General features: G+C 38.8%; 1 protein-coding gene across 1 annotated transcript in view; it reads right to left on the reverse strand.

Annotated features, from left to right (window-relative positions):
• CNTNAP5 (contactin associated protein family member 5) overlaps positions 1-12,826 on the reverse strand; it is an 865,582-nt gene that overhangs the window by 653,633 nt on the left and 199,123 nt on the right. The window contains exon 3 of the mRNA XM_017544214.2: positions 3,273-3,466. Within this exon, the coding sequence (XP_017399703.1) occupies positions 3,273-3,466 (194 nt within the window). The remainder of the gene's footprint in view (positions 1-3,272; positions 3,467-12,826) is intronic.

The raw sequence follows: 12,826 nt of genomic DNA on the forward strand, positions 1-12,826 counted from the left end.
GCACTCCAGCTCGGGTAACAGATTGAGATCCTATCTTCAAAAATATAAATATAAATATAGATTTAAATATATATAAATACACATCCATACATATATATACTGTCCATTTTCTTGATACACCACCTTTAAACCAATACTTGATGTTTTAGGTATTGAATTTTTCTGAAAAGTTAAACCAAACAATTTAGACAGTTTAACAAAGACCTTTTGTTTGACTATTGTTCTTTTCTTTGTTCTAAGGCTTAGTTTCGGTGAATCCAGAGTCTTCTAATTTAAAATAAAAAATAAAAAATAAAAAATAAAAAGAAAAGCTCTCAAGATAATCTCTTTCATTCAACAGGATAATCTGATGAAAGTACCAATAAATATTAGCCACAAGGCAAATTTCACAAATTTCTGTGAAGTGTTTGTAAAACACCCTGAAATCTGAGATGTTTTTAGAGTTTCAGCACTATTTACAACATATACAAATACAAATGGGTATTAGTGGTACCTTCACACTTTTATATTTAGCAATATATGAATTAAATAATAAGGCTTAATATTATTCTTAAGGAGTTGGCTTGACAAAATTAACATTTGAGGTGAGAAAAGTAAATCTATTTTGTGAAAAGTAAAAAAAAAAAAAAAAAATCGTTGTACTAAAAGAGAATAGAAGCTACAGTTTTGCAACCACATATATTTAGGAATAAATCTTAGTTGTGAAATATATGGCCACCGGTTTCTGGTTGTGTGAGCTTGGATTGGGCTCAAAGACTGAATTCTTAGGATTCAGCCTGCCATAACCCACAAGAGCCTCATGCCTCTTGTTCATGGAGATGTTAACATTGAATCACCAGGTTATAGAATGACACTTATTAATTTACATAGAGAATTACATTTGCTTACATATGGCGTGTAATGGGTGCTTAGTAACTGTTAGTTTTCCTAGTATTAAGTAAGGGGACACCAATTTTTCCAGGGTAGAGCCTAGTTATTGCACATGACCTGTCATGGTACTTTTGCCTAATGCCATGTATTTTACTCCTTAAATTGGAAGTTATTGTAATGGTCCCTCCTCAAATCACTTCTCCCTGCATTTGCTTAATCAAAGGCTGCTCCTGAAGCTGCCTTTCTTCGAAATGTCCTGCAGCCACCTCTGGGGAAGTTGTTGCTGGAATTTCCTGCCTCACTGTGCATGGAGGGCCCAGCCTTTCCTTCTCTGTCCATCCAGCATCTTGCACCTGCCCTACCATGTCAAGGCTGTTTGGGATGCAAGGTAGGGGATGAGGAAGGTCTCCTGCCACCACCCTTCAATTCAGGGATCCCTAGTAATTCTGCAGTTCTCTTAATAACCACTCCAAAATTAGTTCCTGCCATGTGTTTAGCGATATTGGGCACAGGGGCTAAATGGACATGTAAAGAAATCCCTGCCTTTAAAGGGCTTGGAATCATTTGGAAACAGATAAACTGACAAGGTGAAGGAAGTGAAAGAGACCTTGCGCCCACTGCTCATGAGCCCAGAGAAATCGTCATCCTTTGAAATACATCCCAACCTAGGGGCTAAGATGAAAGCAGCTTATTTGGTTCTAAAGAGAGTGAAACTCATGATTAAAATAAATTAGGCACAATAACTCAAAGCTGCAATTCAATCTAAAAACAACCAGTCCCGATGAAAACTACCAGAGAAAACAAAAAAACTCACATCGATTTGTTCCTCTAAAGTCAACATAAAAACCTTAAAATTGTTCCTCAAAATGGAAGGTGTGCTTAATTTTTATCTCAAGCTAAAAGTCAAACAAATTGAAAACCTGTAATAATTTATGGGGACCTCAAAATTGAGAAAAAATAAAATAGTTCCCAGAAGACACTTATTTTCTTTTTCAACTTAGGCTCAAGGGATACATGGGCAGACTTGTTATACGGGTAAATTGCATGTCCCTGGGGTTTAGTGTACAAATGATTTCATCACACAGGTTTTGAACATAGTACCAAATAGGTAGATTTTGGGTTCTCACCCTCTACCCAGTCTCTCCCGTCAGGTAGGCATTGGTGTCTGTCTATTTCCCCCTCTTTGTTTCCATGTATACTCAATGTTCAGACTATTTTTTAAAAAATGAAGAAAACTTACACCCTTTATAAATATTAGAACCTAATATTACAAGTGACCCAGAATAAAGATGACAGTAATAATATTCTTAGGATTCAGTCTGCCGTAACTAATCTTAATCCTCAATTTATGACTATTTTCAATTACAAACGCATGTGCTAGGTAGGAATTAATAAATAACACTGAATATATAAAATAGAAGTTGTTCCATTTTTATCAGTGAGATGGGGCCAACACAGGAATGTGAATGTGAAGACAACACTAATTGGCATTGATTTAAGCAGAGAGAGTCTGAGAAGGAAATAATATGCTATTAATTTCCAAATCTTCACATTTTACGCACATTTGGATTAAAAAATGGTGACTTATTTTCTGAACTAAAAGTAATATAAACTTACAGCTTATTTTATTCAGCACCTGAGGTTCTGAAGCTGTCTCCAGGCGACTTTTGCTATTTGCCTTGCCTTCACCTTTGCCTCCGTTAATAATTTGCTGACAGTCTTTTATCCACACAGTGAGGTCTAGAGTGTGGGGCTGGGATTGGGGAGGAAAGCTCGATTTTGTAACTTGGAGCAAACTGTCCTTCACTCTGAAGCTGAAGATTGTTTCCAATGGCATAATAATTCTAAAGTTTCTATTTGTTTTGTAGTTTTAGTTTTCAATTATGTGCGAACCTAGGATAGAGACTGCTTAGTGGTTTTAAAGTCAGAGCAGACTTTAAGATTCCCAAGTCATGATTCACACATATGGAAACATTAATCAAGTGATGCAATTCAGCTAGTTGTGTTGTTGCAAAATATGTGAAGGCCTGGGATATAAAAAAATAATAAATAAGTCAATAAGCAGTAAATCAGTATAATCATATTAATCATCAGATTTGTTGGTGCATTTATCTGTTTTTAAATTAATTTTTATAGATGAAGAAAGTGAGACTCAGTCAATGAATTACCCAGTTTATGACAAAAAGGGAAACATACTAAACTATTTGCAACAGACATCCTAATTTTCCTAGGAACTGGAGCCATGCTGGGCATGGGACTTACACATTGTCTAATTATTTCTAATGGGCATGCAACAATTATTAAACTACCAACAACCTGGATATTGGAAAATGATGGAAATACACTCTAGTTACCATTAGCACATCTCAGTTTTATTCATTGGAAGGAAAAAGATGTCCTACCCAGATGCTGTCTTCTTGTTTGTACTGTTTCCAGTTGCGCCCTGTGTCACTGAACATCAGGCTGTAACTCGTCACCCAGTCAGAGCTTCCGTATCTTCCCTGCGTGGCCACTGCTGTAATCTCTACTCTGTTTCCCAGGTCCATCTGGAGCCACTGCTGAGCATTGGAATCTGCTGGGGACCAACCGCCAGTTCCTGGAACAGGATCAGAGAGAGAGAGAGAGTTGCAGTAATGTCTCACATAGCTACAATTTTCAATTATCAAAGAGAAATGAAACAGTGTTCAACTAAGAAGAGTCTACCCCCAAACGGGCCCTACTCTTCCCTGCCTCTGTACTTAACCCCCTGGTATTTTCCATTCTCCACCTCCATCAAAATCTCTCTCATAGATTAAAGACTTATTTCAAAAGCTGTGTCTTCCATGCTTCTGTCCCTGTTTCCTTGGTCATTACGACTTCTATTTTACAAACTCCTAGTGAAATTTGTTTTATTTATTTCTCTTCTTACGACTTCAGCCTTTGATTGCAGATATGTGTGAACTAGCCTTACATGAGCTCTCTCTGACTATTATATTCTTCCTTTCTTCTCTTCCTTGTTTTAGTGTTCTTTCATTACCTTCTTTTTCCTCTACTCTGAATATTTACTATGAACCTGCCATGGACAAGATATTGTACTGCAGATACAAAGATGAAAGGACACTGACTATGCCTTTGAAGAGTATCATTCATTTATTCAGCAGTTGTTTGTTGAGCACCAGGAGCACGCTGGGTGCTGAAGAGAGAGAAAGAGATACTGACAAAAACGTTTAATGTGATATAAAAGAAACCCTCGCAAGAAGTAAACAGCAGGTGCACAGAGCACAGAATGCCTCAGGAGCTGATCAGAGAGGTCTTCTAGAGACAGCAATGGTATAGCTGAAACCTGAGGTAAGTGTAGCCATATCCAGGAAAAAAATGGGGAAAGTTGGATGGAGATCAGCCAGGGAAGAGGGCACAACATACACCAAATCTCAGAGGCATGACAGTCTCTAACATTCTTGGATTCTCGTGTGGTTCAGTATACCAGACATGCAGGGACATTCTGACACACATACAAAAACTCTTTTTGGCCCTAGAATTCTGTATTTGTCACATATGAAATTTCCAGAAGATCAATATTAGTTCTCTGTTAGTTGGAAGACTTGTAGTCTAAATTTTCTGTTTTCATTTCATTCATAGGAATAAAAGAGACAATATTCACTTCTACTGATCTCAGATCTCACAAATCTTCTGAAGCCCGAGTGGGAGCTATTCCAGGCTGTCTTATGCCATGGGTAGGGATGGCATGGAAGCAACTCAGGACATCAGGCAGGGAGAGGTAATTGAATTTTTAGTTTAGGAGAGTTAATCAATAACCTTTTTCTTTCAACCTATGTCATTGAAAACCATTTTAGTGATGTTTCAGTACACTTTCTCACCACCTTGGAAGGAGTCATTTGGACATCTCCTTGGTAACTGAGAGCTTTCCTGAGCCTCTGCTCCCCATGCAGAGTGTCTCATAATACAGGACTGAAATGCAGAGAGAGTGATAGAGGGCATAAATCCAATCCTATTCTGTCTTTAAGGATGGTATAATAGAAGACTTTAAGGTACATCTTAAAAATTGTGGTTAATTTTCTTCAGTAAACAGCCAGTCCTTAGCAGCTTTTGTTTGAGAAAAGTTTTTTTTTTTTTTTCTCACCCTTTCTGAGAAGACTCAAATGCAAGAAAGAAGGGGAAGAGAATGTGCTTAGCATTTACTGTGGAATGTGTTTTATTAAGTGTTTCGTACGCATGCAGTGGCAGATATGCCACATTAATTAATATTAATTAATTAATTAATATTCTCTTCTCTCTTCCTTCTGTGGTAACAGAATTGCAGAGGGTGCATGGCTTCATGGGAGTTTTCAGCTTTCCATACTTTTATATTTATGGCCATATGGTTAACATCTCTCCAATAAGAAGGTGAATGGGAATAAGATGTGCGACTTCCAGGCTAGCGTCCCTCTTCTCCACTTGCTTTCTTCTTCCACCACTGACGGACGCAGCTGACAACAAGATCTAGATGATGGCAGAATCACAGCATAGACAGATTCTGGATCCCTTCATCATCACATGGAGGAAAGCAATTGCCTCCTTGAACACATTCACCTAATAGATCAATGAGAGCTAACTACATGTTGTGTTTAAGTCATTGAACATTGAACTCTATTTGACACTGCAATTTTTCCTGTTTGAATAAGTATACAATATCCTTTTAAGTAAAGAGCATTATCTCCATCATAAAGTTGAGGAAACTGAAATCCAGCAATTTAGAAAATTTGGCACCCAGGATTAAAACATAGGGCAAATCCAGCTATTTTCAATCATTCTTCAACAGAAAAAAAGTTTATAAAACTCCAGAAAATTAGTAAGTTGGAAAATCACTTGAAGTGGGTATTCAAGCAGAGATTCTGAGGTGCCAGATCCAGGAGTACCTTTTTATCATTCAACTCTGTCTTCCTCAACATGACCACAACTCTGAATGCCCTCTGCCTTTCTCTAGCTTCTCAAAACTGACAGAGAGGCTTATGGAGGGGACGATTTTACATTTCCAAAAATCCAAAATTATTCTAAACTTATTTTTTAATTTCTAGTTGATGTCTTCTGCCGCCCAGTTCATGAGGTAAAAAAATAAAAATAAAGAAGTTGTTGAAATGATATTCTCTCAACAATATTAAAACATGGTAGAAAATTAATTTATATGGTGATTTTTATCTCAGTGGTGAATGTACAGTGATTTTATACTTTTCTGATTTTAACATATGACATAGCTTACATTATCAAAATGTTCTATTATATGCTGAGAATCTTATTGTTCACATGTGATTTATTGCATAAAGAATGTGTACAGCAATTTGGGAGCTGATGGTATAATATGGAACTTTTGATGTTTCTTTGACCATCACTATTTTTAAAATGAAAATTTTTAGACCTCAACTATTTACCTTTTACCCTCAATGCAACTAGACTTCCTCATCATGCTTTAAAGTCCTTTCTTCATCTATTATAATTAGCATATGATAAGAACTTACATGATGAACGGAAGCAAGGAACTAAAATGACAAGAAACTTTGTCTTGCAAATAATAAAATAACAAAAAACTCATCAAAACTAAACAAAACCAAAACAAAAAAGAAAAATAGAGAATGATTTAGCATTAAAATGGTTTCTGCAAATTTGTCTAAAGAAAATCACATCCCCCTTTCACCCACAGTAAAAAACTTAGCTTATTAATCTCCCCCAAATTAACCAAAATGGAATAGTTGTTGCTAGCATTCATTAACACATCATGTTAAAATTTTTCTGAGTCCAAGAGCTTCAGCCAAAGCTCTTAAAATGGGGGGATGCTATCTGGGTGATAATTGCTGAGTTCTCTTTCCTGCTGTTGAAGATGCTCCCCGCATTACAGCTAATAGGGAAGACACCCAGGGTTGCCATGGTTGCTATGGCAAACATTTTGTTCTTTCCAACAAGCAATAAATGTGTTTTCACAAATGATGAGAGTAGCCTGAAGAAACTATTTGTAGTTGCCGTAAAGACACACTGCACTCACCCTAGCTTTCTGTTTCGGAATTATTCTCTAAATTGGGGGTACAACGTATGCACAAATAAGTGCATTTGGCAAGCTGAAGGCGTTAACTAAGGCAGTGCTGTCTGTATTTTTGGCTGAATGTATCAACAGCTATTAACTACAAAAAGATCCTATAAACTCTGCTGTTTAAATTTAAAGGGTATTTAACAGAAGTTTACATTTAAAGGGAAAAATTGCATTTAAAGAAAAAATAATCTCACATTAGAGAGCATCTGGAATTGTTGAAGTTTTTGACAAACACAGGACCCAAAATGATTTGGAGGCGATGTCTTAGCTATTTCTAGCACACACTGACCCTCATACTCTGCAGACTGTATTATTTGACTTTGGAGAAAAAGATGGAATAAATAGATGCTGGACCAAAATCAGGAGATCCGGTTCAAGACCCAGTTTTCTTCCTGATGTTAGACTAGATGAGAGGTTCTCAAATGAGCTCCGTCATGCAAACAGACTAGTTGGCAATATTTCCAAGACCATAAACTAGGAATGAACAATGCAGGAGCTCCAAGAAAGCTGAATCCAACACCTAAGGTCTTCCCTGGGCTGCAAGTGACCTCTCAAGTGCACCAACAAATCCCTCCGGTCCTCGTCTTCCTGCTTCTTCATAAGAGCAGTTCTCACTAGAAACAATTCCCCTTGACATTGTTTCCAGTATCTCAGTTGATTCTCATGGAAATCAGCAGTAGTATTTTTTTTTTTTTTCATTTTTTCAAACAGCCTCAATGGGCCAAGCAGCTAACCCAAGTGTATGGCTAAAGACTGCAATCCAACTCAGCTCTAATTTCAAGTCCCTGCCTGAGGTTTCAATAGGACTCAACACCTTGAGCAAGCAAGAATAGACTTGTATGGAGAATTCTAAGCAAAGTTTTAAGTAAGAAAAAAAGAAAAAGATCTCCTGCCTTCTGGTCACTCCATGCTCAGTTCTGTATACCAGAGCACATTACTAATGCTGAGGTTGAAACTGCACACACTGGGGTAGGCTGTAAGCATGAAGCAGAATAACCAGTAGAAAATGCAGAAATTCCTCAGTTTCTACACTTATTTCCACTTCTAACTCAAAAAGGGGAATGAGAATTGACTGATGTCACACATTGGAAGTTGGCACAAAACAGATTATGTACAGGTCTCTGCAAAGCGGTAGTTCACAACTATCTTTCAAAAAAAGAGAATACATTTAGTTCAAGATCAATTGGAGCTAAAAGTGCCACACACACACATCACATTTTCATACCTAATCTTTTGTTGTTGTTGTTTTTTAACATGGAGTCTTGCCCTTGTGTCCTGGCCTGGAGCACAGTGATGCTATTTTGACTCATTGCAACCTCCACCTCCTGGGTTCAAGGGATTCATCTGCCTCAGCCTCCTGAGTAGCCAGGATTGCAGGCACCTGCCACCATGCCCAGCTAATTTTTGTATTTTTAATAGAGACAGGGTTTCACCATGTTGGCTAAGCTGGTCTCGAACTACTGACCCCAGGTGATCCACCTGCCCCGGCCTCTCAAAGTGCTGGGATTACAGGTGTGAACCACTGCACCCGGCCACACCTAATTTGTTGTAAACACACAGTCTGGACATTTTCTTTAAAGCCTAAAATAAACCCTATAGGAAACAAGTTTCCCAGGCAGGTACTTCTGTCTTCCAGAATGCCCTATGAAACTACAGGCACATTCCCACCAATTACTGTGAGGCTAGCTTGAATCACTAGCCTCATCTTTAATTATTAAACAGTTGGTGCCTCTGTAAGCAAAAGTTCTAGATTTTTTGGGGGACACAGCTACCTGCTAATGATAATGAACAACAGAAAGAGGCTCTCCCATAAATATTGAACATTATGCAGTATGTGTAACAGCAATAACAGCATTCACAGACATGCTTGTAGGGCTCAGAAGGGCTTCCTGCTCCTCCCTATAAAACAGGATCTCCCATGTGTAATAAGACTTGTGGCTGGGCAAGGATCTTTGAGGCGGGAAGCTGTTGGCAAGAACCATGGCATAATCTTTCTGCCCTGGGCAGGTTCAGGAGGGCCTAGCTGTTGCAGCATGGTCCAGGCCAGGCCTCCTGAATTTCCATTTCCACATTAATTTAGGGACTAAGGAATTAACCAGGTAAAAATAAAGTGGGAACGCATGTCTGTAACCCCAGTACTTTGGAAGGCCAAAGTGGGCAGATCACCTGAAGTCAGGGATTCAAGACCAGCGTAGCCAAGATAGTGAAATCCCGTCTCTACTAAAAATACAAAAATTAGCCGGATCTGGTGGAGCATGCCTGTAATCCTAGCTACTCAGGAGGCTGAGGCAGGAGAATCGCTTCAACCTGGGAAGCAGAGATTTCAGTCTGGGCAACAGAGCGGGACTCCATCACAAAATAAATAAAGTTGAAACTTGCCAAAACACCATGTGAAGTGCAGAAAAGAAAAAAATGTATAAGAAAACCTGGAGTGACCCTCATTGAGACCAGTCTGCAGAAAACAACAAAGGAGCTTTTAAGATGAGGTTCATGTAACAGAAGGGTGAGTTTGAATAAGAATCACACGTGGTTATCATAGTTGATGGCTGCCTAGGGAGAGTGGGTCTGTGTATGACTTAGTTTGGGTTTCCTGGAAGTCAGTTATGAAACAAGGATTTGAATGCAAGTAGCTCATTTGGGAAGTGATCCCAGGAATATAAATGAGACAGAGCAGAAAGGAAAGCCAATTGATGGGGCATCATCAGGCTACCATGCCTGTGAGTGAGCTTCATCCCACTGGGATAGGAGGCACCTTAGTGTTTTCTCATTTGAGTGGGAGGGAGTTGGGGTTTTTCTGTGCCAACTTGGTCAGGTATTAATTGAGGGCTTCTGGAGAGCAGGATAGCATCTAAAGCACGGAGAGAAACCCCAACAGGAGAAGATGTAGTTATTAGGATTGAAAAGGGTCCTGTTGAGGATGTTTTCGAGTCTCTATCCAGATTCTCTGTAGCAGGTGAACTCATCCCCCAGCTGTGGATGCTGGATGACAAGTAGACCTATCCCCTTTTCCAGAGATTTGTCCTTGGTCAAAGAAAAGGCTTCTTGCCTAGGAGCTGTCACTTCCCCTGTCCCCAACTCAGCTAGTATCAGACTGATACAAAGTTCAAAAGATCAATCCCAGTGTTTCAAGGCATGACAGAATTTTTAGCATAGTCTGAGATCTAGAGGTTCTCTGTGGCGTCTGAAGGAACCGTGACTTCAGCGGAGACTACACCCGTGCTAGCTGTCCCCTCTGCCTTATCCTGCTTCCCTCATGCCCTATCTCCAGAGATCATTGCCCCAGTAATCACTTCAACAAGAAGTCCCATCTCTTTCAGCTTCCAAGATGCTGGCTTTTGGCTGAAATGTTGAAGTCTGGGGGATATGGGTACCAACAGCCTCTGAGACAGTGTGTGTACCTGGCTTCACACTGGTGTGTCCGCCAGTGTCTATAGTGAGAAAGCTGTGTTACTGTTTTGAAAGATGCTCATAACTCAGACAGTTTCGCTGATATCCTCCAATAAAGATCTTCCCTTTGGAAAAATGGAGCAATCCGTTTCCTGATGGAGCAGGAAGGGAGGTCTGTCTGCCTGTTTCATAGTTCAGAAGTTATAAAAGAAGTGAGGGGGTTTGGCCATAGGTCAGCCTGGGCTGGGAAGATTTGGAGTTCAGTTCCAAGATGGATATTCCAGATTCATGACCCTACAGACCAAGGGCTGATTCATGTGTGCATAAAAACACCCAGGCATTTTTAAAAAACTTAGACGGGAGGGTCGCATATATAAAACTTAATGGTTTTAAAGCTAATTGTTCAATATGGCAGTGATACTTAGATTTAAATTTCATTTAAAATAAACTAAAAATTAGTTGTCTTAGTCACAGTAGCCACATTTAAATGCTCAGTAGCCATGTATTGCTAGTAGTTACTTTGCATAGCAGAGTTATACACATTTCCATCCTTGACACATTTTCTATTGGCCACTGCTGCCATAAAATTTACAAAATGAGTAGAAGCTCAGTTCCATGTTAACTTGGCAAATCAATACACTCTGGCTCTACCCATCTGCTGCTCAGGCCTAAGAGGCTGTTAGTGGATTCCAGTGGATTATGTATTCCTGATTTCATATACATATATATATATATATATATATATATATATATGTATATGTATACATAGTTCTAGACATGAGTAAAGCAGCAAGGTAAAACAGTGTTCCTGTTTTTAGACATATAGAGAAAAGTTACCCTCCCAAGATAATCAAAGGAAAAGGGGAGAACTGGAATTGAAAGTCATTTAAAACTTCAGATCTCATATTGATGACATTACCACTTATTATTATCATTATTATTTTTGTCATGAGCAACAAACTTATGCACAGTTGAGCATACGACATTTAACTTAAATTCTTGGAGCAATTTTCTCTTGAAAGACAGTAACTGGTTGAATTCTGGTGTTTTTGAGTTTCAAATGTCACTTTCTACCTTGTGACTTTGGACAAGTAATTTCCCTACTTCTATAAAAATAGTAGGGTTACTGTCATCATACAAAAGATAAAATAGTATATGTCCACTCACAGGTATCACAACTATGGACACAAAATCATTAAATATGAGTGTGTTGAATTGTATTACTCTGAAAGAGAGGGAGAAAAAGGAAAAAGAGAAAGGAGAGAGAGAAAAAAGAGCGAGAGAGGAGAGAGGGAAAGAGATAGAATGAATATTTACAGACATGATTGATTACTCTCTTACTTCATATCAGATGATTAATCTAAATTCAGTGATGGTAAATCTGTTCTCTTTGACTATGATTGTTTCAGGACTGGATGGACGACCAAATTACGGCTGCCGATGAAATAGGAAAGGGCAATCCTGGGTCTTGGGTCCTTGAAGAGTTTCAGTGCTGTAAAAAGTGGTTCCCAAACTTGTGAGCCTCAGAGTCACTTAAGGAACTTGGGAAAACAGAGATTTCTACTGCCAGAGTTTCTAATTTAGTAGGTTGGTGTGAGTCTAGATAATCTACATTTCTATCAAGTTCCTAGAAGATATTCATTATGCTGCTATTCCAGGGTTCACACTCTGACAGCTTAAAAAACAAGCCACAGGATGTCATGGTCTCATTGATTCCCAGAATGTTGTGAGTCAGGCTGAGATATTGGGAAAGCTTATCAGTTCCAGGACAATGCTGCCACTGAGGATGGCATTGTTGAATTAAATCTGCAAGTCCTGGAGACTGCCCCTTTTGAGATTTTTCCTTTTGTTTTAATAATTAATGTTTAGCTTTAATCCTTTTGTAACATAAAAAAAAAACATGGATACAAAAAGTCTCACAAAATTAATATTTAGCTTAATAAACTATTACAGGGTACAGATCCTTCTAACCACCCTGTTCCAGAAATAGAAATATGAAGCCTTTCAATCTTTATGTGACTAATCTGAATAACTGAATATTTTTCAACCAGTGTGAGTTAGATTTTCTGTTATCTACACACAGAAGTACACCAATAAAGACACCCCAGAATGCTTTCTGAATGCTGTGGATATTTTTATAGAAAAGATTCACTAGAAGCCAGTCCTTAGCAAAACAAATGATAAATATTCTTTGATAAAATCTGGATTTTTAATGAAACATATTCATTGGTTAGAAAATTAGTCCAGGCCGAGCTCCATGACTCACTCCTATAATCCCAGCACTTTGGGAGTCTAAGGTGGGCAGGTCACGAGGTCAAGAGATTGAGGCCATCCTGGCTAACATGGTGAAACCTTATCTCTACTAAAAATACACAGATAAGCCGATCGTGGTGGCATGCACCTTAATCCCAGCTACTCAGGAGGCTGAGGCAGGAGAATCACTTGAACCCAGGAGGCAGAGGTTGCAGTGAGCTCAGATCAAGCCAGTGCACTCCAGCCTGGTGGCAGAGG

The sequence above is a fragment of the Cebus imitator genome, unplaced genomic scaffold (assembly GCF_001604975.1).
Source record: "Cebus imitator isolate Cc_AM_T3 unplaced genomic scaffold, Cebus_imitator-1.0 Scaffold167, whole genome shotgun sequence".
Classification (NCBI taxonomy): Eukaryota; Metazoa; Chordata; class Mammalia; order Primates; family Cebidae; genus Cebus; species Cebus imitator.